This window comes from Sander lucioperca, chromosome 9, assembly GCF_008315115.2.
Source record: "Sander lucioperca isolate FBNREF2018 chromosome 9, SLUC_FBN_1.2, whole genome shotgun sequence".
NCBI classification, from domain to species: domain Eukaryota; kingdom Metazoa; phylum Chordata; class Actinopteri; order Perciformes; family Percidae; genus Sander; species Sander lucioperca.
This window is the reverse complement of record NC_050181.1, coordinates 28,773,296-28,798,194: the sequence shown is the minus strand read 5'-3', so window position 1 is coordinate 28,798,194 and position 24,899 is coordinate 28,773,296. Positions and strand designations below refer to the sequence as shown.

At 39.0% G+C, this 24,899-nt stretch overlaps 1 protein-coding gene across 3 annotated transcripts in view; it reads left to right on the top strand.

Moving 5' to 3' along the window:
* nlgn2a (neuroligin 2a) overlaps positions 1 to 24,899 on the top strand; it is a 218,390-nt gene that overhangs the window by 104,733 nt on the left and 88,758 nt on the right. For 2 of the 3 annotated variants that reach the window (XM_036005502.1, XM_031288525.2), the window contains exon 3: positions 10,432 to 10,485. The exons of the other annotated variant lie outside the window; for it this stretch is intronic. In XM_036005502.1, the coding sequence (XP_035861395.1) occupies positions 10,432 to 10,485 (54 nt within the window). The remainder of the gene's footprint in view (positions 1 to 10,431; positions 10,486 to 24,899) is intronic. 3 annotated transcript variants of the gene reach the window in all.

The window sequence follows — 24,899 nt, the reverse complement described above, 5'->3', positions numbered from 1 at the left end:
AAAAATGATTGCCAATAGTTAGACAATTTAGAGCATGTCCAGAACATGTGTGTCAGATTGCACGGCGTCTGAGAGCATCTGTCACAAGCTTCAGTAGTCCTATCTGGATGAAGTTTGAAGAGTTTGTCTTTGCTATAGTGCAGTCTAAAGAGTACTTGAGTAGTGAGGAGAGTAGGTTCATGCAAAGTCGCAAAGTTAGAAGAAGCGAAAAAAAGTCTGTATTACCTAGTCCAAAGGTTGAGCGTAGTTGGTTGAAACTGGCGAACAGTCCGTCTATGTACAATTCTCCCAGGCATCTCAGGCCTTCCTTTTCCAGAGCTACAAAGCGCCAGTCAATCTGGGCTGGCACAAATAAGTGATTGTTACAAAGAGGTGTAGTTAGGGGAATGGAGAGCCATTCAAACTGTTTCCTGATTTGAGAATCTTGTGCTGTTTTATAGCGCTAGGTTTTTACATCCTGTAATATTGTCTGAAAAACAGTCATGCAAATCATGCCATTCTATTGAGAGGACTAAATTGAAACGTAATGATGCAAAGGCAGCAGAAAAGTAATTGTGACAGGGTGACTAATGACGACAATATAAATCCATTTCTAGTATTTCTGAAGGGTGAATGTTGCACATCACCTGAAAGGACAGAAGCTCCGCCGGCTCCCACAGAATCCTATTTTAGCGGCCATTCTTTTGAACATGGACTCAACATGTTGTTTGTAGTGAAGTCACAGCTTGCTCATCTCCATCTGTGACCTGCCCACACACATGGAGACTGAGAGAGCACTGGTGTGTGATAATGAAGCAAAAGATTGGTAGTATAGTCTGCCTGCCATCCTGCCTCCATTGTCTGTACATCTAACTACTGTATTACACACACACAAACACACACACACACACACACACACACACACACACACACACACACACACACACACACACACACACCCCATAACATCTACTTACAATGCGTGAAATAGATAATATGTGTGTGGGTGAGCGACTCTCAGTCACATCTCACTCATCTACAGCCGACTCTCTCACACACACACACACACACACACACACACACACACACACACACACACACACAAACTCGTGCTCAAATCTTATTGAGTTATTCGTTAATATTTTAGCTCTAGGACAATGACAATGTCCCCATCTCTTCTCTCTCACTTACACACACACACAGTCCTTTGTACAAGCTTCCATCATTTATACTCACCGCTCACTCACAGACTGTCAGACACAGTTCCATTTCCTCGTAGATCATACTGGACTGGCACACACTGCCTAAATGAGCTACTCAACACCTACTTACTCTTGTGCCTGCACAGAAAAACACACACTCGCTCATATCCATAAACACAGATGAATAAGCCTCTTTTTTTCTGCCGGGGCTACTGCCTGCCTCAAAGCAAAAAGATGTACCAAATGATACCAACTGAAATACTGATATAGATGTTAAAACAAAGCATATACATTGTACATTTCTATGATATTTGAGCCGATGATATACAGTATACTAAATAGGGCTCATAATATGTTTTCAAATCATATCAATACTATTAAGGACATTAAAGATGCAAAATCCCATATAAAGTAAGCAATGGTCTAGACCGTCCTCCCCCTAGAAATGTTTTATAGGTCGTCTGTGCAAGCAGCTTTTTTTACGACCCATATTTACTGGTCCTACCAGACTCTGGTACATTTCATTTGTACAGAGAGTCTGGCCTCTCTCCATTGACAAGTGTTAACTTCCTTGAAGGCGGGTACTCTGTTGAAGTTTAAAACTATTGGATCTGCCCAGAGTCACTCTGGATCGCTAACGTTTGGTCGTGACGTCGGCTTAGCATCGCTAGCGTTCGCCTTAGCCAACTCCTTCACCACTAAAGGAGCGAGCTGGAAAATCAAACTTTTCCCAAACCCCGTGAGGAGGAGGGCCACAACATCATGGCCACCAACAAAACTCAGCAAAGATTGTTCTTGCTCGGGCTTTAACTTCTGGATATTCGGCAGCGTTGCCACAACGAACCGAATGGCTTCGCTCGCATCTTTCTCCGCCGCCATTACAGAACTACAACTCAAACTAGCGCACAACCTCAACAACATCGTTCTCAGCCACTCCCTCACTGATTGGACCGGTAAAGATTTGGCCGGAGAAAACCCAAGAATATACCGCGAACCCAGACGTAGTACTGAAGGGAAATGAAAATTGAGTGGAAGTATGTAGGAGGGTGGAGCCACTTGAGTAGATTTTTATACTGGTAATTTTACTTGTACTTAAAGTCAAAGGTCATCAAAGTAATCATACTTTTACTTAAGTAGAATATTTTTGTTCCAACTCTGAACTTACGTAACATACTTAACTTACGCCACATACGTAACCAGCTTATTTTACATAATGTCACTTAAATTACATTACGAACTTACTTTAAAGGTACAATGTGTAGTAATTTCTCCCATCTAGCGTTGAGATCATATATCGCAATCAACTCTCTCGCACCACGCAGTTCAAAGTACGTATTACAGCTACGGTAGCCTTCACGCTTCAAAAAGCCGGTCTTTTGCTCTTTTCAATATCCTTTTTCTTTTTCTGGGCGAAGAAGAAGACTCCTGTTCCTGAAATTTGGATTTTGAATACGTGTGGTCCTCCATGTTTCCTTCTTCAAACTTGCCGGGGCCGGGAAGCTACGATATCCATTAGCAGCATTAGCAGCACCTGTGAGTTTATCATGTGACAGCGAAAACGCGAAAGGCGGAGCAGTATGTCCTGTATGTCCCTTACCGGCTAACGTATTTCAAGATGGAGTATGAATATGGAGCATCTTCCCCAGTTCATGCGAATGCAAATGTAAAATTTCAAGCCAAAAGAAATACTTGGAATTGATGGTGGTGGTAAATATTCATGAAAAAAGGACAAGTTTGTGAACGGGCAACACAGATTTTGATAATGAACAACTAAACATGTTACACACTGGACCACTTTTATTTGACCTCAAACCATGATATTTTCCTAAACGTTACTATGAAGTTTTGTTTTGATTCACAATGTTAACCACATGTTTAACACTGCAACTGTTCTGATATTCTGTATAATATTAATGGACAGAGCATGTGTGACGTCACCCATTGGTTTGTGGAGATCTGCTATCCGTCGTCGAGTTTGCCGTTACGGGCGCAGCCATCCTGGTTGAGGATGTGACGATTTTAGACGAGAGGGAGAAGTGAGGGAGGAGCTGCTTACACTCTACGTGACGTTACACACTTCCACTGGCAATCACATCATAGCCACGCCCTAAAACACCCCCTGCTTTATCGCCGATTTTAAAATCAATGAGACCATAATTCAAAAACTGAACATCATTCTGTGTTGCAGAAGACTTAAAGGTCCTATGACATGCTGCTTTTTGGATTCTTTTATATAGGCCGTAGTGGTCCCCTAATACTGTATCTGAAGTCTCTTTTATATAGACCTTAGTGGTCCCCTAATACTGTATCTGAAGTCTCTTTTATATAGGCCTTAGTGGTCCCCTAATACTGTATCTGAAGTCTCTTTTATATAGGCCTTAGTGGTCCCCTAATACTGTATCTGAAGTCTCTTTTATATAGACCTTAGTGGTCCCCTAATACTGTATCTGAAGTCTCTTTTATATATAGGCCTTAGTGGTCCCCTAATACTGTATCTGAAGTCTCTTTTATATATAGGCCTTAGTGGTCCCCTAATATTGTATCTGAAGTCTCTTTTATATAGACCTTAGTGGTCCCCTAATACTGTATCTGAAGTCTCTTTTATATAGGCCTTAGTGGTCCCCTAATACTGTATCTGAAGTCTCTTTTATATATAGGCCTTAGTGGTCCCCTAATACTGTATCTGAAGTCTCTTTTATATATAGGCCTTAGTGGTCCCCTAATACTGTATCTGAAGTCTCTTTTATATAGACCTTAGTGGTCAACCTAATACTGTATCTGAAGTCTCTTTTATATAGACCTTAGTGGTCCCCTAATACTGTATCTGAAGTCTCTTTTATATAGACCTTAGTGGTCCCCTAATACTGTATCTGAAGTCTCTTTTATATATAGGCCTTAGTGGTCCCCTAATACTGTATCTGAAGTCTCTTTTATATATAGGCCTTAGTGGTCCCCTAATATTGTATCTGAAGTCTCTTTTATATAGACCTTAGTGGTCCCCTAATACTGTATCTGAAGTCTCTTTTATATAGGCCTTAGTGGTCCCCTAATACTGTATCTGAAGTCTCTTTTATATATAGGCCTTAGTGGTCCCCTAATACTGTATCTGACGTCTCTTTTATATATAGGCCTTAGTGGTCCCCTAATACTGTATCTGAAGTCTCTTTTATATATAGGCCTTAGTGGTCCCCTAATATTGTATCTGAAGTCTCTTTTATATAGACCTTAGTGGTCCCCTAATACTGTATCTGAAGTCTCTTTTATATAGGCCTTAGTGGTCCCCTAATACTGTATCTGAAGTCTCTTTTATATATAGGCCTTAGTGGTCCCCTAATACTGTATCTGAAGTCTCTTTTATATATAGGCCTTAGTGGTCCCCTAATACTGTATCTGAAGTCTCTTTTATATAGACCTTAGTGGTCAACCTAATACTGTATCTGAAGTCTCTTTTATATAGACCTTAGTGGTCCCCTAATACTGTATCTGAAGTCTCTTTTATATAGACCTTAGTGGTCCCCTAATACTGTATCTGAAGTCTCTTTTATATATAGGCCTTAGTGGTCCCCTAATACTGTATCTGAAGTCTCTTTTATATATAGGCCTTAGTGGTCCCCTAATATTGTATCTGAAGTCTCTTTTATATAGACCTTAGTGGTCCCCTAATACTGTATCTGAAGTCTCTTTTATATAGGCCTTAGTGGTCCCCTAATACTGTATCTGAAGTCTCTTTTATATATAGGCCTTAGTGGTCCCCTAATACTGTATCTGAAGTCTCTTTTATATATAGGCCTTAGTGGTCCCCTAATACTGTATCTGACGTCTCTTTTATATAGACCTTAGTGGTCCCCTAATACTGTATCTGAAGTCTCTTTTATATAGACCTTAGTGGTCCCCTAATACTGTATCTGAAGTCTCTTTTATATAGACCTTAGTGGTCCCCTAATACTGTATCTGAAGTCTCTTTTATATAGACCTTAGTGGTCCCCTAATACTGTATCTGAAGTCTCTTTTATATAGACCTTAGTGGTCCCCTAATACTGTATCTGAAGTCTCTTTTATATAGACCTTAGTGGTCCCCTAATACTGTATCTGAAGTCTCTTTCCCGAAATTCAGCCTTGGTGCAGAATTACAGCCACTAGAGCCAGTCCCACAATGAGCTTTCCTTGGGATGTGCCATTTCTGTCTGTAGCTTTAAATGCTATTGAGGAGGAGAGGGGGGGGGGGGGCAAGGTGGAGGGTGGGGGTGTGACCTTGACTGTCGTCGGTATTATATTGATATATTGATTATATTAATTATAAGTGATTCACAGCATGTTGGATTCTTTGGTTTCTTCACAATTACACCTTGCTATAATCAATACAAATGTGACATGAAATGGTTCTGCTGACATTTTATGAATATAATATTGACTTGATGCTCAGCTTTAAAAAATATCACTGTCAAATATGAAGTAATTTTGGAAAATAGATATAAATCCGGGGTCCAGATTCTATTTATAGACAGGTGATGAATTAAAAGGAAGCCTCCTGGCACAGCACTGTATTAAGACGCTTCATGTTGGTTTTTACATTGTATTGTCATTCATAAAAGAAAAGAAATAGTGAACGAGAAACTAGTTAAACTGGAAAGCTGTATGAATGTGCTTCTCCACACCTCTTGCATTTTAGTCTGCATTGTTGTGCGCTGTTTAACGATGCATGCATGCACGTGTGCGTGTGTGGCCGTCGGGAGAAGTGGAGCCAGAGTGAAGCCTTATATAACCAGCTTCAAAGTGAGCTGCAGTCGGCCAGCAATACAGACACGGCAAAGCGCAAGAAGAGAGAGAAGACAAGAGTTTCGCAGAGAGGAGGATGAAAGACAGAGACTGTGTAGAGGAGAGAGGCTAAAAACAACTTTAGGTGAAAAAATTGTCTTTTGCAACTACTTTATGCATGTAGCACAGGTGATAATTGTATTTGCTGTTATTTTTGTCATCTACTGACAGGTGTGTGTGTGTGTGTGTGTGTGTGTGTGTGTGTGTGTGTGTGTGTGTGTGTGTGTGTGTGTGTGTGTGTGTGTGTGTGTGTGTGGAGAGAGGGTGAATTGCACATGCTCCTGTCTTCCTCAGCACCTTTGATTGGGAGAAGTGAAATGTCCAGAAAACCAGCTATTCTTTCCTTCTCTCTTGATTCACACTGCTAGGCTTCTCACTAGGCTCCTCGCCCACTCATTGCAAAAAAAAAAAAAAAAAAAGATGTCAATCAATCTGAGTTTTTACTCTTTTTCGCAGCATGTTGCCTGGCTGGTAATGGTTGCTTGATTTCTGCTTTCTGCTTTTTCTCATTTTCTTCCCAAAAAAGCGTGGTGGAATGGTTTCTATTTAAACCTTTTTAGCAATTGACAAACTCTTTAGGAAATAGTTTTGACTGTTTTGATCAGTCAATAACATGTCTATACTGTAGTTGTTTTGTGCTTTGTAATAATATACACACCTTATGTAATGATCAATCAGCTGCACATTTTGTTTATCTAAAAAACAATAATGCTGCGTTTTATATATATATATACTGTGTATATATATATATATATATATATATATATATATATATATATATATATACTATCATATCCTATATATATCCTACTTCTATTTCTCTGTTTGAGAAAAAAATCTCCACTTGAGATCCACTTACTAGCTCTGTATTGACTTTCAACATCTGACGTTCAGCAAAATGAGTTTGATCGCTGAAGAAGACTGAAAATAAAGTGCCAGTAAGTGGACCCTGAGCTAAGAAAACGACTGTTTTCAAGGCTAATAATTAACTTACAAACTCAACGATTTACCAGATTTTTCAGGTGGTAAATTATATTGAAAAATACCATTAACGTCAGCTCTCAAGCTGTGGACACAAATATTAGTAATGTTTGCTTTCAGGTTTTTACACACTAGAAAACATTATAAAACTTTGGCTTCCAATTTGTAACTACTTGAATAAAAATATATGCATATAATAACCTTCATGACATAAAGCTTTTATGTCATAAATATTACTTTTCAAATTAAAAGTTTTCTTTTCAATAGCCATTGTAAGTTCTTGTTTTTGTTAAGTGTCACATTAAGCCAGCAGTCAAGTAATTCCAGTAATTGTTCCAACACTTGAATGCAGCAATTATTTCTATATGCTCTATAGATTGCAATATCGGTCTGTTAATGGGTCCACCGCTGTGGTCCAGATTGAAATATCTCAACTATTATATGGATTGCCATGAAATGTACAGACATCCATGGTCCCCAGAGGAGGACGCCTAATGACTTCAACGACCCCCTAGTCTGAATCGACGACGATTCATTCAGGGGATTGCTCTGGTGCCGCCAGAAGATCCACCGGATGTCCCTCATTTCGGCCGGATGTCCGTTACCTTCTTCTTTCTTTGTGTTGGCGTTCTAAACCCCGGTGGATTTCTGAGGACTATGGTTAACTGCTCCTCAGATCTCTGCAGGGTAAATCCAGACAGCTAGCTAGACTATCTGTCCAATCTGAGTTTTCTGTTGCACGAGTAAAACAACCTTTGAACGTACACGTTCCACCAAAACAAGTTCCTTCCTGAGGCTATTTTGCAGCGGCACCGTGGCTCTGTCCGGTGCTTGGCGCCACCCAAGACGATTGTGATTGGTTTAAAGAAATGACAATAAACCAGAGCACGTTTTTCTCCCATCCCGGAATGCTGTGTGGACTAGCCAGACCCTCCTCTGCAGCTCTGTGAAGGAAGGTCTGGCAATATGAGACTAACCACTCCCTGACTTTTCACCCAGTGCCACCAGCAGGTCACATATATCCCTTATCCAGTGCAATATCCACATGTACTTGTTACAAAATGTGGTACAAATATTCATGGTTCCCAGACAATGAATCCTTATGCTTGGGTCCTGACTTTTCCTATAGGGCCACCACAAAACTAATCCCACTTTCCCATCAGCCTCAGCTGTACTTTGTGTTTAGTGCTAATTAGCTATGTCAGCATGCTGATGGAGAACATATTAAACATTATACCTGCTAAACATCAGGTCATAGTAATTACATGTTCTACTAAACATATTTGGCAAAACCATTGAGTAGTTTATACATGTGATTTTAAGTGGACAAGGTGGCACCAGTCAACTAGGTGCTCAAGTAACAATGGACCAAATGTAAAAAGAAATAACTGGGCAACACTAATGAACTTACAGGAAGAGCCTGCTCTTTATGATTCCTACATGAAAACACCAAATCTTAAAGGCAAGGTCCGCTTACTAGCTTTTTTTCCGGAGCTTTCAAAGTGGCCTGCGTTCTTTAATTCTACCCTGATTGTATTTTGTGTATTCTGTGATTTGATGTAACATTTTGTTGTGTACTTTTATTTTGAAATGTCCGTGTCGGAAATGCTGCATCCTTTCGAGACTGGACATTCATGTGTCTAGTTCCCATTGGATGATTGACAAATATTCAGCCATCTTGTCGGCCATGCTTTTACCCATTCTTTACAACAACATGATGAGGAGCAGACTCTCCCAGTAAGTTGTGTTGCGTTATACAAGTTGTTTATTTCCACAGATTCAACTGAATAAAATCCAGTTTCTTTGCCAAATTTCAAGTTTCCAAAGTGGATTTATGAGATGAAAGCGATGAAAGGTGAAGAGTATTTTTGTAGGAGCTTACTTTCTCAGGCTTGACTTTCTGAATGCTGAGGTGAAGAGTCTTTTTCCACTAACACACACCCTGTGAAAGATGAGGGGAACGGTATACATACAGTACATACATGGCTTTTGTTTGTCTCTTTTGTGTGATACCTGCGCATGAATGAAGCCTACAAGAAAAATGACATGTGTGAAGATGATAAAACACGACCAGATCAAAGCACTTTTTGTGCTATTTTTCTCAAACACCTCACTTCCTCATAATGACTCTCTGAGAGAAACGAGTAGGAGGGGTTGATTACACAGAAACCACTTTATCACAGCCAGGTTCCTGGAATGTGACACAAGCAGTTCATCAACAATTTAAAAAAAAAAAAAACCTGCGATGATTATGATGGAGGGAGGAAGAGAGAAGGTTATTTTCCCCTTTGATTGCCCCTCTGTGGGCATCTCCACTGCTCTTTCTCTCTCTGTCGTCTTCACTTTCTCTCCACCAGTCTTTTTAATTGAACAGAAACAGCCAGTGGGCAGATGGGGATCAAATTACATTCACCTTTTACCTGCCGCTCCTCTGTGCAATTAGCGTCACGCTTACTCGTCATTTCAAATTGACACACTGCTGTTGTGCTATGTAATTATTTACCCGCCTGGGGAATCGCTCTCTGGTTTAACCACAAAATAATGACACGCACACACACACACACACACACACACACACACACACACACACACACACACACACACACACACACACACACACTCCAAAACACAGAAGCACCTGTGGCCTATTTTATCTGCAACATTTTAACATGCCTTTTTACCATTACAGGGTCATTGTGTATATGATTGTCTAATTAAAGATGTCTTTCTGTTCGGTGTGTCTATTTATAAAAGGTCTAACTGACGTGAAGTTGTGCAACTGCCCTTTAAAATGTTCTGTGTTCTCTCACTGCTGAACGTTTGGCGTTAAGATTTTGGTGTTTGAGCATCAGGACCCAAACCCGCCATTCTTCCTATAGGTGTCCACATCTTTCTTGTTCTTTTCTCTTTTTTTTTTTTGTATCTGTCCTTTTTCTGGTCATAATGGTGGGAGGAAAGGGCTGGGTCCTGTTCTTCAAACCACACAGGCTTTATTACGCCACATTCCCTTTTTCCCCCCCCTTCACCAACCCCACCAGCCACCCTGCCACCCACACACCCACCCAGCTCCCAAAAAAAGAAGTTAGGCTCAGGGAACAAAAGGAGATTTAAAGGAGAGAAAGAAAGAGGGACCATACACAATAGCAGGCGTTTTCTTCTGCAGGGGGGAGAGAAGGAAATCACATCCAAAAACAGCTTTCTTTGATCTTGTGTCTTTTCTTGTGATGAATCTGTGTCTGTGATGCCTTTTGTTTTTGCTTTTGTACTCTTTTTAAAGGAAAAAAAAACCAAAACAAAAAAAACCAATAAGCAACCATGAACTCTTGCTGATTTGTCCTTTTTGCTCTTTCTTCTTTTCTTTTTTTGAAATTCTTTTTTTTTTTTCCGTTTTTGCCAGTAATCTTTTTTGAATTTTCTCTTTTCTCTTTTTCCCCCCTTTTTTTCTTAACCCTAGGTCCGCTCACAAAAAAACATGATGAATCTTCAATGAACAAGCCTCGAGACGAAGGTATTTTTGTTGCATGTTTTTCCTTTTTTCTTGTTTTGAAGTCTTTTTGGGGGATGTGTACACACATAGAGTGGAAAACACACACACACGCACACCAAGTCACACATCTCTTAGGTGGGACTTTGGATATGAGATGCATACCTACAGTATGTGTTGTTGTAAGTGTATGTGCTGACCGTTGCAATTTAAAAAAAAAAAAAAAAAAAAAAAAAAGCTGTCTTTCCTGTGCAAATCATTAGCCTTTTGCAACCTCGGATGATTATAACGTCCGGCTAATGGAACCCAGATACCCTTCATTATAAAGTCATCAGCAGGCAGTTGTGTGTGTTTTCCAGAGGTCCTCACCTGGCCTCTCAAACAGGAGAGCGCCTCGGACACCATCATCACCACCACTGTGCCCTTGAAAATACATTTTGCCAACTAACAGCATTGTCCCAGCGCAACAAAGCACCTATTGAGACCAGCTTACACAATGAGGTGCATTATTATTGCGCCTCAATCCCCGGGCTCAAGGATGAAATTGCTATGAGTAAGGACCTACGCAAATATTAAGATAGCCTCATTCCAAGTCAACGGTGATAACATCAAATCAAGGAAAGGAAAAAAGTCCATGTGGGGGACTACCGAGGACACTTTTTGGGGTATTAATCGGCTGCTACAATAAGGACACAGAATCCACATCCTGCTGTTAATTTATCTCCTACCTGCAGCACACACATACAGTACACTGTGGAGGTGATTTTTATCTGCACTTTCATCCCCCTCCATCCTCCCTACCTTGTTCTTTTGAACTTGTTTCTTGGAGAAAAAGATGACTGATGATATTTTGATACATATTTCTCCTTATGCTATTTTGAGGGTGTTGTGCGGGTGAATGCTCTTGGATTTGGGGTATATATATATATATATATATATATATATATATATATATATATATATATATATATTTTATATATATTTTTTTTGTTTTAAGTCGGGAGTCAGAGGAAGTTTGACGCAAGAGGATTTCCTTGGTGATCAAACACGCCGGCACAGACGCAACTTTTTCAGCTTGCCACAGTCAGCAAGTATAGTCGGAGCAGTTGAGCCCTGTCAAGACACTTTTTCTCCCTTCTCTGAATATGTGTTTCATCCCTCATCGTACAATTAACATTGTTTGATTGGGAACTGTTGATCCCAATTCACTAACTCGCACAACACAATCCCAAACTGGAATTCATCTCAGGTCCTGGGGGTCAGGCACCGAACACAGACCAAAAGGAGTCAGTCACAGATTCTTAAAAACAGTAGATGTCTCTGCATAAGAACACACAAACAGATAGCTTCCACAAAACACTGTATATAAATACACTGCGCACTATGCACCGTAAAGAAAAAGGCAGTTAATCCCCTTTGCGTAAGACTACAAATACACATAGGTGGAGAGAATACAGGGAATCTGTTCCCACAGGACAGGTACTGTAATGACTTCCTATATCAGGGCCATAGCCAGGATTATAGAACAACTGAAGTCATTACTATGAAGATAACCCCATTAATCGAAGAAATGTATAACAACTCACTAAAAAAGATCAGCAAGCAGCCTGTGAAATGTTAAGATTACTATATTTGTTCTCATTTTCTTCAATCATACAGGCCTATCCGTGTAATTAAAATGTTTAATCTATATATTCCCCCCCCCCCCCCCAGTCAAAATGCTTTCACGTTTGAAGGTTCTTTACAATAACAGATGTAGTCGCTGGCGATGAAAATCTTAGGCCTCAGGCACCTCCAACAATGCTCATTAAATATCAAACACCCAAAATCAAAATCTAAGATAAAAGAAAAACAATAAAATAAAATAAAGATATAGGACTAAAAACAAATAAAATATGAATTAAGTAGTATAATTATACAATAAATACATTTGTGTAGACAGTAATGCAATGAACAAGTCTGAATGTAACAAGGAATATAGTTATATATATATATATATATATATATATATATATATGTATATATATATATATATATATATATATATGTATGTATGTATGTATGTATATGTGTGTGTATATATAAATATATACTGTATATCAAAGCCTTCCCTGCATAGAATTCTAGTGGGGAAATACTGAATCCTTATATTTTGATGTATTTTAGTATATTTTGTCTAAAAAGAGTCAAATTTAAAGTCCCCCTCCACTCAAAAACGTGCTTTGCTTATCGTTACTTCTCTTGGATGTTTGAGCTTCACTGTGCAGAGTTTGACACTAGAAAGGCTGTTTTCACATTAATCTGCCGAAGGGGCAAAGTTTCTCCATGCTCACATGGACATGGACACGTGGGCATACGAGCAGGATTTTGTGACATCACAACTAGTCTGGAAGCCAATCATGGTCCAATATGTAACTTGTGGCCTCCAGCGCACGTACACTGAGACTTTTTCAGTGAAGTAGGAGACATCTCGTGTCCAGCAGTTACACTTTTGAAACAAACAATATCACCATATTTTTAGACTCTGAAGTTTTTCAGTGCGAGAATAAGTAGATGTGAATTTAAGAATATTTAATGAGGCAATTTGTTGTGGGAAATCCATATCAGACACCTATTAATGTAAAGTATTTTGACTTGTCTTAAAACATGTCTGGAGGGGATCTTTACAAAGTCTAAAACTAAGATTTTTAGAACAGCCTTCAAAACCCACCAACTGCAGGATGTAAACTGATCCTCGGGTTGTTAAAATTCCACAAATTTCCAGAAACTGTACCAAGGACATGAACTGACCTCATTGGTAGCTTTGTCTCTGCTGGTAATCCCTGTAAAGCATAGTATGGTAAAAGCAGACAGCACCAGTGTGTCTTAGCTAATCAATACATTACTTGTAACTTGCAACACCATCAAATGGATAGAGAGCAGAATTTCTTTTCTAACAGTTGCTTCTTTGGATGCAGAAAGGAGTGCATTATTAGTCTTGAAATAAAGCAAACATGCTTTTTTTATTCAATGGTTGCATTGTGTAAAAATGCAGTAATGCTGCACAATGGGCAGTTGTTTGCAGTATGACCTTTTAGCTGCATCTTGCCTGGTGGAAATGATTCATACACATACCCAAGGCTGTGATACATGCACTCTGATTCCAAGCTGCTCCTTTAAGCCTGACCTGTGCAATCCTCCACCCTCAGGCAATGCATTGTTAACTGTCAAAGACCTGGATTGTTGCACAAGTTAAATTCCAGTGAATGCGAGTGCAGAAACTATGCCTTCTCAGTTTGTGCCATATTTATTTTCCAACCAACAAAACAACATCCTTTAACATGCCGGACAATTTCCAATGAATGAAGCAAGAAATTACATGGCCAGCTTTTATCTGATAACAGCGGCGGCCGGCACAATCAGTTCATCCGTTTTGTCCACCATTTTGTCCTCATTCTTTCAGCTGTGTATCAACAGCCTTTTCAAATTCGGCGTGCTTTAAAGCAGTTTATTCTAGGCCATGCAGAAAGCTATTCATGAGCCATTCAATTCAATTAAAGAGTACATGCCAGCCGGCGAGATGACTTCATTCAGCAGCATCAGCTCGCTCTCTGTTCTGCGTCAGGTGTGAGGGAGCAAAGGCTACTGGGCCGCAGTGCTGCTCACTGGCCATGTTCAAAAAGATTGATAGGGCTTACAGCACAGCACAGCTCTGTGTGTGTGTGTGTGTGTGTGTGTGTGTGTGTGTGTGTGTGTGTGTGTGTGTGTGTGTGTGTGTGTGTGTGTGTGTGTGTGTGTGTGCGCGCAGAGAGGATTACACACCAGAGCGAGATTGAGCTAAATCAAGAAAGAGACAGTGAGTGTGTTACTATGCCATCCTGTGTCAGCTCTGATCAGACAAACACCAGAGCCACCTGAGCCCCAAACCTGGAACATATTTCTGCCAGGAACAATGTCACCTCCCTCTGATTCGCTCACACACAGAAACACACACACACACACACACACACACACACACACACACACACACAGTAATATGGCCACACAATACAAACATGGACATGGAGGACACACTCTGTCTCTTTCTTGATTTAGCTCAATCTCGCTCTGGTGTGTAATCCTCTCTACACACACACACACACACACGCACACACACACACACGTACACACGTACACACACACACACACACACACACACACACACACACACACACACACACAAACAAACAGCACAGTGTGGGCATTCAATCAACTGTTCTGTCATATCTTTAACTCTCCACTGCTAAATTTATTTATTTTTACTCCAAAAAGAGAAAAAGCTATATTAGGTTATTTGAGAGGCAATCTTTATGCAGTACTTAATTAGATTCAGGTAATCTACAATCTGCGACCAGACTCCTGACATGGCAGGTCTCTAAAATGCTAATAACGCTTTGATTTTTATGCCATTGAGATAAGCCACCAACAAATTACAATTATAAAGTGAACATCTGGATGATGTACTCTATTGAAATATGTTTCCTGAGACAGAGATAAAACAGATTAAATAAGGAGGAAAAAAACAGGAAGAAAACAAAACATGTTACTGTATTTACAGTGAAAGCTACTTTTATCTTCATGATTGAAATGTTTATCATCCTTTCAAAGCTAAATGTCCTCCCTTTTTTCACTCATGTAAATGATGTAATGGATCGAAGAAGGCTTTGGCTTTTTCCAATAATGCAATCAATTTTGTTCGTGACTAGTGATGATAAGAATATGAAGCATCCAGCTGGGTATTTAATTACAGCATAATATTGGGTATCATTAATCAAACAAGGCAGTGAACACTTTTGATTTACCTTCAATGAATATGTTAGCCAATACTGCATTTCTGATAATAAAATAGAATGTAGATTTTCTAGAATTAAAATGTACTAGTGCAGTGCCCATTGAAAATGTGCCTGTTTGGAACGGGCTGATTGCTTGGCCTGTGGTATTGCTGCTTGTAGAATTCATCAAAACCAAATTGTACCCCAAAATTACTTACAGAAGGACCCCAAACCACTTCATATACAACTCCCCTTTATACCCTACTACTGACTTACTGATTTAGCTGACAGAGAACATTGCAGATTCAGAATGTAATCACAAAATATCACAATGAAAATGTGGAGTAATCAGACATTAGCAGTGTGCTACCCACCTGGCTCGTTATGAGCGCTAAACAGCACATATCTGCGTTAATCAACCACCAGAACCGGACTGTGTGTGTGTGTGTGTGTGTGTGTGTGTGTGTGTGTGTGTGTGTGTGTGTGTGTGTGTGTGTGTATATGTGTGTATGTGCGCAGAGAGAGAGAGAGAGAGACACGGTGTTGTCTCATGTCGTATGAACGTTAACGAATTTAACATTTCAGCAGAGGTGTTCATTTCCATACAGGTTTAGTGGCTTGACAGTTAACGGTGAAGTAGGGGATTTGATTCGCGGGGGTATTTTGGCGACGGTAATGTTATTGGTTAGCAGTAGACTTAATTAACCCAGGGTGAGTCTGATGAAAAGTGCTGTGTCTGCCCGGTTCAGCTCTGAAATGTTCTTGCATTGCACAGCGCTGTGAAGGATAATCTCCGAGATTACTTTATATTCTGCCTCTGGTTAGAAGTGGTGAATGTAGGCTACAGCTCACAGAAACTTAATACTATATAGTGTCTGGCTTTTGTTTGATATACTTAGTGGTGGCAAATGGCTTTTTGTTGAGTTTCCTCTTAGCGAAAAAATAGACATGGAAAAGCGTAGCGCCTTTATTTCGCCAACAGTCGCGATGTTCCTTTCAGCTATCCGCTCGTGCTAGTGCTTTGGTATATCCAGCAATCATGTAGCTAACGTCGGAAGCAGGAAAGGAGCCAAAGGCGGTAACAATGCGTGCTTCTCTTACCGATATATATTTAACGATATCTTTTGCATTTCAAATCCAAACAACGTCAAACGTGACAGTGCACTTACTCGTGCCCGTAGCAAGACACCTGTCAAGTTTGAAATCCATCGGACTAACGGTTCTAGAGATATGCGCATAACACACACACACACACACACACACACACACACACACACACACACACACACACACACACACACACACACACTGACAGACACACAGACGTTCCTGCAATTTATAGATAGATGAAGTTTATTGATCAAATGGAGCCTTTTTGTTTGTAGGTGTGTAATGCAAATAAAGACTATCAAGGCTCACAGCACTGACTTTTAATGTGAGTCAGTTGTATTATTGCACGCAGTTCCTCGCACTTTCTTTTGAAAGAAACATAATAATAATCTGTAATTCATTTTTCAAGCATGAAAACTTGTAATTTCCTATGTGCAAGGAAATTAAATTTGTTTTACAATAACATAAATTGAACTTGTAGAAGAAACCCTTCCTTATCTATTACTCAGCTCTTACAGGGGAATTATGCGGATTTCTAGAAGGATGCACTCAGGTAAAAAAAAAAATTCTGTTTTGCTTTTATCAGGATGCTGCTTGATCCAAAGAAGCATGGGGTAAATTCACTAAGTTTTAGCCAACATTTTGTACAAAGCCTACCAATGTCAGACATTTATTGTTGAATACTACATCCTCACTTTTAGTTTGTTTAAAGGTGCAGTAGGTAAGACTTATAAAACTAACTTTCTGTCATATTTGCTGAAACTGACCCTATGTTCCAGTAGAACTACATGATGCAGGTAATTAAAAAAAAATCGGCCTTCTCTGGCACCACCTACAGCCTGTAGTGAGATTTGCTAAAATCCACCGCTCCCTGTTCAGATGCACCAATCAGGGCCACCTGGGGCATCATAAACAGCTGTAAACACCCCTAAGGCTGCGTTCAGGCAGCCAGCATCGGCTTTTTTAATTTAAATCAAATTCTTCAATCATAATTAGAAATATAGGTCAAATACGTGCAGTCCAAATTGTAGCTGTATTGTGAAGTGCACTCACACAGGTGTTTACAGTGAATCTTCCTAGGACTGTGTGGGTGTGGATATACCGATTGACTGACTCTGCGGAGGCTCCACGCAGAGCTTTCGGCGTAGCCTACACTGTAAAAAAAAAAAGTTATTTCACTGGAATTCACTGTATAATTTTACAGATTTTTTCTGTTTTTTCTACATTAAGTGTTAATGCCAGAAAAATACAGAAAAATACTTTTATTTAAAAAAAACCCCATTAAATTAAGGTTTTAGTCTGTAAATTGATATAATGAGATAATATAGTTGTTTAACAGGATAATTCCATTGCTTAACAGTCTTGAAAGTTAAATTATATTGAATTTTATGTAAAAAGACAAAAAAAAACCAACATAATTTTACGGTGTGTAAAATTGAGGCCTCTATCTGGTTTTTTACTGTTAAACCTTAAATTTAATGTAAAGAAACGTTAAAAAACAATCGTGAAAAAACGGTAAAAAGTCTGGCAGCAAAAGTTGCCAAACACTTACCGTGAAATGACAGTAAAAAACCTTATGTTATTCTACAAAGAATTTATTTTTAAAATACAGATATCTACTGTACATTTTCTGTATTTTCACAGTCCAACTACTGTAGATTTAAATAGAATTGTAATCAAAAAACATATTTAGAATGTTAAACAAATGTATAAATCTGTACAAACACTGAAAAATATTGCAAAATACCTTAAAATTAAATAATTTAAATGAAAACTGCTGTTTTCATACGGTTTTCTTTGGTAAATTCACAAGATTATTCAATCCATCCACAAGAACTCCCTGTTAAAGTACAGATTCCTGGATGTAAAACACATAAAAATTATGTAAAATGACTTTCAAATCTCATTTCAATTTCAAAATGCTGGAGCTGCTACCCCCGCGACCCGTTACCGGATAAGCGGAAGAAGATGGAAATGGATGGAATGGACTTTCAAATACCCTCCTTTAGGCATTTATTTTATGATTATCCAATCTATTTACGGTAAATTCCTGTTTAATACTGTGTTTTTACTGTACAAAAAAGAGAAGATAATGGGATAATACCTTCCAGAAACATTGTAATAATAGTCATTACTTTATATAAACAATATTTGAGAGTATTTACAAGCAACTCTCCAATATATCTACATACTTTTACCATTAATGTATGTTGTTTACTTTAAATAAACATTCATTTATAGTTATTTACATGTCAAATTAATGTAAAATTACCCTATTTGACAGCCCATTAATAGTATCTTAAAAGCTTTAGGCATTTATTTTACATGATTATCCAATCAATTTACAGTAAATTCCTGTTTAATACTGGTTTTCTACTGTACAAAAAACAATATGTGATAATAACTTGCAGAACCATTATTTTATAGTCATTACTTTATATAAACGTTACAATCAACTCTTCATTATGTCTACAGGCTTTTCCCCATAAATGTATAAGGGTTTACTTTATATAAACAATATTGTATAGTGTTAAAAAGAAACTAATATACTGTACTTTAATCATTAATATATCAGGTTTACTTCATACAAACAATACTTTATAGTGATTAAAAGCAACTATTCAATATATCTACAGACTTATCCCATTAATGTACTGTGTGTTTACTTTGTAAAAATATTTGACAATATTTACAATTAACTATCCAATATATGCATCAGAGACTCTTCAGAGGGTAAATATTGGTATAATGTATAGGGGTCCATTTTAGCTTATTCAATGTGGTCTCATACTGTGTGTTAGTGTTTTAATCGCTGTCAAACTTCATCCTGGCCAGTGTCTCTTAATGCAAGTCTACTAAATTCTAGCAATAGAGTAGGATTTGTATTTAGCTTTGCAGTTATTTGAAGAGGGGTTAACAGAGGTACTGAGATAGGTAGGACCAGCCATACCCGTTTAATGCATTGAATGAGGCTGACATGAACCCTCACTGCATGGCCTCAACAACTCCACAGCAAACCCAGAAGCAATTTTTCTCAATTGTAGTTGGATCAATGTAATTATATTAGAAACTACACTACTGTAATATTTTGCAAGCATATTTATGGTAATACAAACAGTAAAACAACTTGGCAGCACACAAGCTTAAAAAGCTATAGGACTACTGCACCAAATCACCACTGGTGACAAAGATGCTGTATTTAGATCTGTCTTTGTAAAAATAAACATTCTTTCACTTAAATATTTGTGGAAACAAAGCCGTAGCTTCAGTTATGGGAATGCATAAGAGACAAGAGTCAACCTAAACTACAGGCCTTGGATGTACATGATGTCTATTTTAGTCCAAGTCTGTGATATGCTCATCACTATATAATCATGTTTTGGTCTGGCAAATTAGTTGACAAAAGAATCGTGCAGCCACAGTTCACATCACATAGGCCCACAACCCTATAGGCCTACAGGATGACGATACAGTACACAGAGAGCCAGGCAGCCTACAGCCTGGGTAAGCCTACATCTTCACCATCCTAATATTTTAGGGGGCATCTGATGTTCTTGCCTCATTTCACTTCCGTGGAGGCCATGGGCCTATTTCAGATTCATGGCCCAACATCTTTTTCCATTGACTGCTTACTTTGCTGATGTCTGCGGTGATGTCTCATACTGTGTCCACTCTGGCTTTTGATGTTTGTTCCTGTCTATGTCATGCAAACAGCTCAGAGCATGAGCTTCCCTCTTATGTGGGGTAGAATGAATATTCATGCATGTCCGGTACCTTAAATGCCTCACCAAGACCTCGGTGATCTGACCACCCCTGCCTCTGAAATTACACTACAATTTCCATTGATTTGCAATGGTTACACAGGCATTGATGCACATATTGGGCAATGTGTGTTTCATTAAGGTGTAACATTAATAAGTTAAATGGATTGCCTGTGCCACAGCTATGCTACACCTTTATAAGGGGTGGAAAATCAATATTAATGCACACCAGTACCTCAAATACAGTATGTACCTGCTTGCCTAACTTGTTCCGCTAGTTCCAACCCTCATACAGTTTAATTCAACCCTGCGTTGATAGGAAAGTGTGTCCCCTCCTATGAAAGTCATGCCTACCGACAAACAGTATGGACATCTGCAACATTATGCTTATTTGAGAAATTATCTGTGATTTCATTTCAAAACTGAAGGAGTAGGCTTTTCATAAAAGGCTGTTAATCCACTTTAAAAACATTGGAGTCTTCCAATACAAACTCCAAACTGTTTTAGGCAAGGCTTAGTGAATGTTATGAAAATAAGCAATTCAGAAATTTGGGGACGTTTTTACTGTTTTTCCCAATTCCCCACAGTCAGAAACTAATATGCATGCGGGACAGACCTCTTTTTAATGTATTTGGTGTACTTCAAATAGAATATGTAGCATACACGTTCTTTTCCTTATGAAGTTAAAATTGTTGTTAAAACAATTTTTCTTAATATTAAGACCCAAAGTGAGTCACAGTGTTCAACAAAATGCAAGGTCATTGTGCAGTCTACTGCTCCCTCAAATCATTTTGCCTCTCCCCACTTTCTACAGGTCAAAGGGAACAAAGAGTTTTTCATGGGCTGAGGTAATATACGGTGAATAAAGACAGGGAGGACACAGTATGAATAAAGCTTTACATTGGTGTGCAATATATTTTTTTTCAATTTAGCAATACATGCAATGTGTGAAAGACTGGGAAGGGATGCTAGGGCTCAACAGTTCAACCAAGGCTTCTAGCATCAACGTGAACATTGATAATCAGGGCGTGAAGCGATGTAAGACCTTAAAATGGTTGAAAAAACAGAAATGTAAACAGAAATGGTCTCTTTAGTCTAGGCTATGTGCTTCAGGAAAGTGCGCGCAGATTCAAATAATTGAATGTTGCACAATCATTGGATGAATCATGCCGGGCAGAGACGATCTTGACCAATGATATTGTTTGACTTCATGGGGGGCTGTGCTAACGTCAAACTCATCTCGACGCAGAGACAGTGTGGATAATAATGTAACGCAGGAGTCAGGACTTCTCCACGATGATTCACATTCAGCTTTCACTTAAGGTAAAGTAATACTTTTCTTTTTATGTACATGCAGTTTCCTCACGAGATATCAACTGGACACGAGTTAAGATAACACTTGCATACGTTTCACAATTTTAAAATGTCAGCAGGGATAACGTTAGCATTTGCCGTTTATGTGCCTTATCAAAGTGTGTCTGGCGTTAGCTAACGTTACATTAAGACTGTCCTTATGTAATGTTAGCCTTGAATGTGAACCATGCACCAATCGTAATTTTAGCTAGCTAGCTAGCTAGCTAAATATATAACAGTTAACTAGACAGTTAGACAGTTTAGCAGGTCAGCTTGATTTGCTGGGTACTAGCTAATACTAGTAATTAAAGAAACGTTATAACGCTCCGTTGCTCCTAACGCTAGTAGTTAACATTACTGTTAACTAACCGGTAACCCGCCGTTTAACGTTACCACCTAGCTAGGTTATGCCTCAAGTTTACATAAGCTATCTCAGCTGACTAACTTTACGTTGGTTCTACTTTATGAACAGTGAACCACACGTTGTAACAACAACAAGTTACAACTTGACATTAAACGGAGCGTCTGCTTTGTGGACCACAACATCTTAATTTGAACGTGATCGTTATTTTCACTCATGATTCAGTGTGTCCAATTTAACATTACCATTCTGTCTTTCCAGAGAGAATATTTCCATTCCTGCTTTCCACATAAAAATAAATGGACAGGGAATTGAACAAACTCAGAAATAAGATATTGGCTACCTGCTCTATTTATAAGTGTTTCTCCCTCCAGACAATTGCACTCAGTCTGTAATTAAATATGTATTTTAAGTTTAATTTTTGCTGTAAATCAAAATAAATAAATACCTGGTGGTCAATGCTGGCAAGCCTCCACAAATAAATCTATGTATACTACTGTTACAGTAATGTTCAAATCTCACCCTAATTCTTTAATCCTTGTTTAGGCAAGATGGAAGAAAGAATACCAAGATAAGAAGATCAAGAAGATTAAGAAAGCTAAAGTAAATAGATGTTCACCCTAAAGTATCACACGTTATCATCTGTACCTTACCACATCTTTCTCACCCATGTTATGGCTCTCATTCTGTGTTCAGTTTGACAAGGATCAACAGACCAGACAGCTCTCCCACAGCCAGCCTGAGAATCTGCTTTACGGTCTGAATAGCCTGGGTGAAGTTGAAGACTCGTGCATCAGATGGCTGAGAAAAGGATAGCCCAGAGCAAGAGGGAGCCCAGCAGAGGCTAAGAAGGAGGCAGCAAAGGAGTTCACAAACACACATACAGCTAATGGAGGTACCGAATGAGAAAGCAGGTTTAGTGAAAACTCTGAGTTTGTTAACCCTGAGATGAGGGTAATTCTGGGTTTTCCGTTTCAGAAAGAGAGGTAACCTAACCTCGGACTCTGTGAACCTAACCTGGTCGGGAACAGGTTTTCTTCTTTCAGTCTCCTCCCTCTGACACAGCTCTCTTTCATTTCATCATTCATAATTGCAGTCTGTATCAGGCGCATTTTAGTGCAGTTTGTTATCGGCATGAATAAAAAAACAGGGTTGGTTTATTAACCATGTTAGGCAGATTATAAAACGTTTTTTTTTTCTCAAAACATGCAATGTCCTTTTGTCGACGATCCCGGTGATGTAGAAGCTGTATTACTTTGCAGGGAGTTAAACATACGTCAGGAGATGATATTGAGGCCCCGACGCATTTTAATTTCCAGATAAATACCTATTTGAGCGGTACCGTTTTTTTCTTCCCAGTCTATCAGTTATGTATCTTACATAACCTTATCATCCTCATATCACTAACGTCACCCATCGTGGACATGCTCTACATCCCAGCAGATTATTTGTGTCACATTACATTTTTTTGCAAACAACAGTTTTCTTTACAACATTGGTGATGCGGAGCATTTTAGTAAAGCTACTGTAGCAAAGCTCCGTCAGAAGAGTGTGACTCTCTCTGAAACGTTTTTTAAACGTTTGTGTAGTGTTCCCTGGACACAAACCAGTAAGAGCCATTAAAAAAGAGTTCTACAGTATTGCAGGTGAATGATGTAAACCCTTTGAAATATAAGATTATGAATTATAGTTCTGTTGATGATGGTGCTGCAGCCTCAGAATGGGATTAGTAGGCCTAGGACTTTTATAGATTATAGGTTCAATACCATTTCACCAGTAATATTATACTTATGATTAAATATGATATACACTATATTGGAACTAACGCATTTACTCTAGCAGCAATTTTCTCCCACGCAAATTCTCTCTTTTAAAGCAGCCGCTGTGTTGCTTTTTTAACTAAATACATGTTCAAACTCGCTGTATGTGCAGTATTTCTGCCCACCAGTTTGTTTGTGGTTGTTACCATGGTGAATCGTAGTATCATGGCTCCATTCATGCTGCCTGAAACTGAAAACTCAGAGTTTCCATCTCAGGGTAAATCAACTCAGATATCAGGATTACACTCAGAGTTTGTTAAACCTCCTTCCTGAAATGGGCCCCTGCATTGTTAACGGTTGCTTTACCTGGTCTGTGCTTGTAAATAAAACAAACCGGATTTGGATTTGTAACATTGTTACACCCCTTTTTGTTGGTACAGCCTTACTTGAGTCTAAACACAGTGACTTGGGACTTGTTCAAGACGGTGAAGGTTAAGATTTGTGACTTGCACATTGTGTGACTTAAGACCGTTACACACTGGGGCCGTGGCGAATAAGCGACGGCAATATGCAAAATAATCGCCTGTGAATATTTCACATCAAAACTATTCACACCGGCAGCGATGCAAATTTGTGACAGTTTTCAATAAAAGGTTTGGATATACACGCCAGCTCATTTACAATGTCAGTAGGACAGATGCTGAAGAGAGCGAGAAAGTGACGGAAGATGTGGTGTGAGCGGACGAGAAAGAAAGAGCAGTCGGAGCAGAGGAGAGTTAACGTTTAGTGGTGAAGATATGAAGTGATTGTACAGCAGCTAGATTCTGCAGTTTGACAACAAATAAATGCAGCAGCTCCTCAAAAGCACCAAAAGGTGTCCTGTCTGGTTTCCAGGCTGCTGAGTGGAGGAACGGGGGCTAGCTTCGGATACGTCCCAGGAAAAGCTGTAACACTAAGCTACTGTAAACTATTTATTGAGTTTCCTCTAACTCTAATTGAGTATACAGTTAATACTCAATTGAAAAAAATCTGCAAAACAGTGTAGCATATGTCTCGGGCTTATTGTGAAAGGTAAAAACGGAAAGAATGTTTCTGGCATACGCTGCAATTGTAAAGGTTGAAAGGAGTAATAAAGTTTGCTGACGTACAGTCTGTAGTTGGGACAGCAGCCTCCGTGTTGTTGTTTGGTGATCCTCATAAGTAAACACTACTTGTGACAAAAACAACAGTTCGAAAAAATATATTGACATGCGAAATAATCGTCCCTGGTGTGCAATGGTCTTTAATCTCACCTCTGATATTT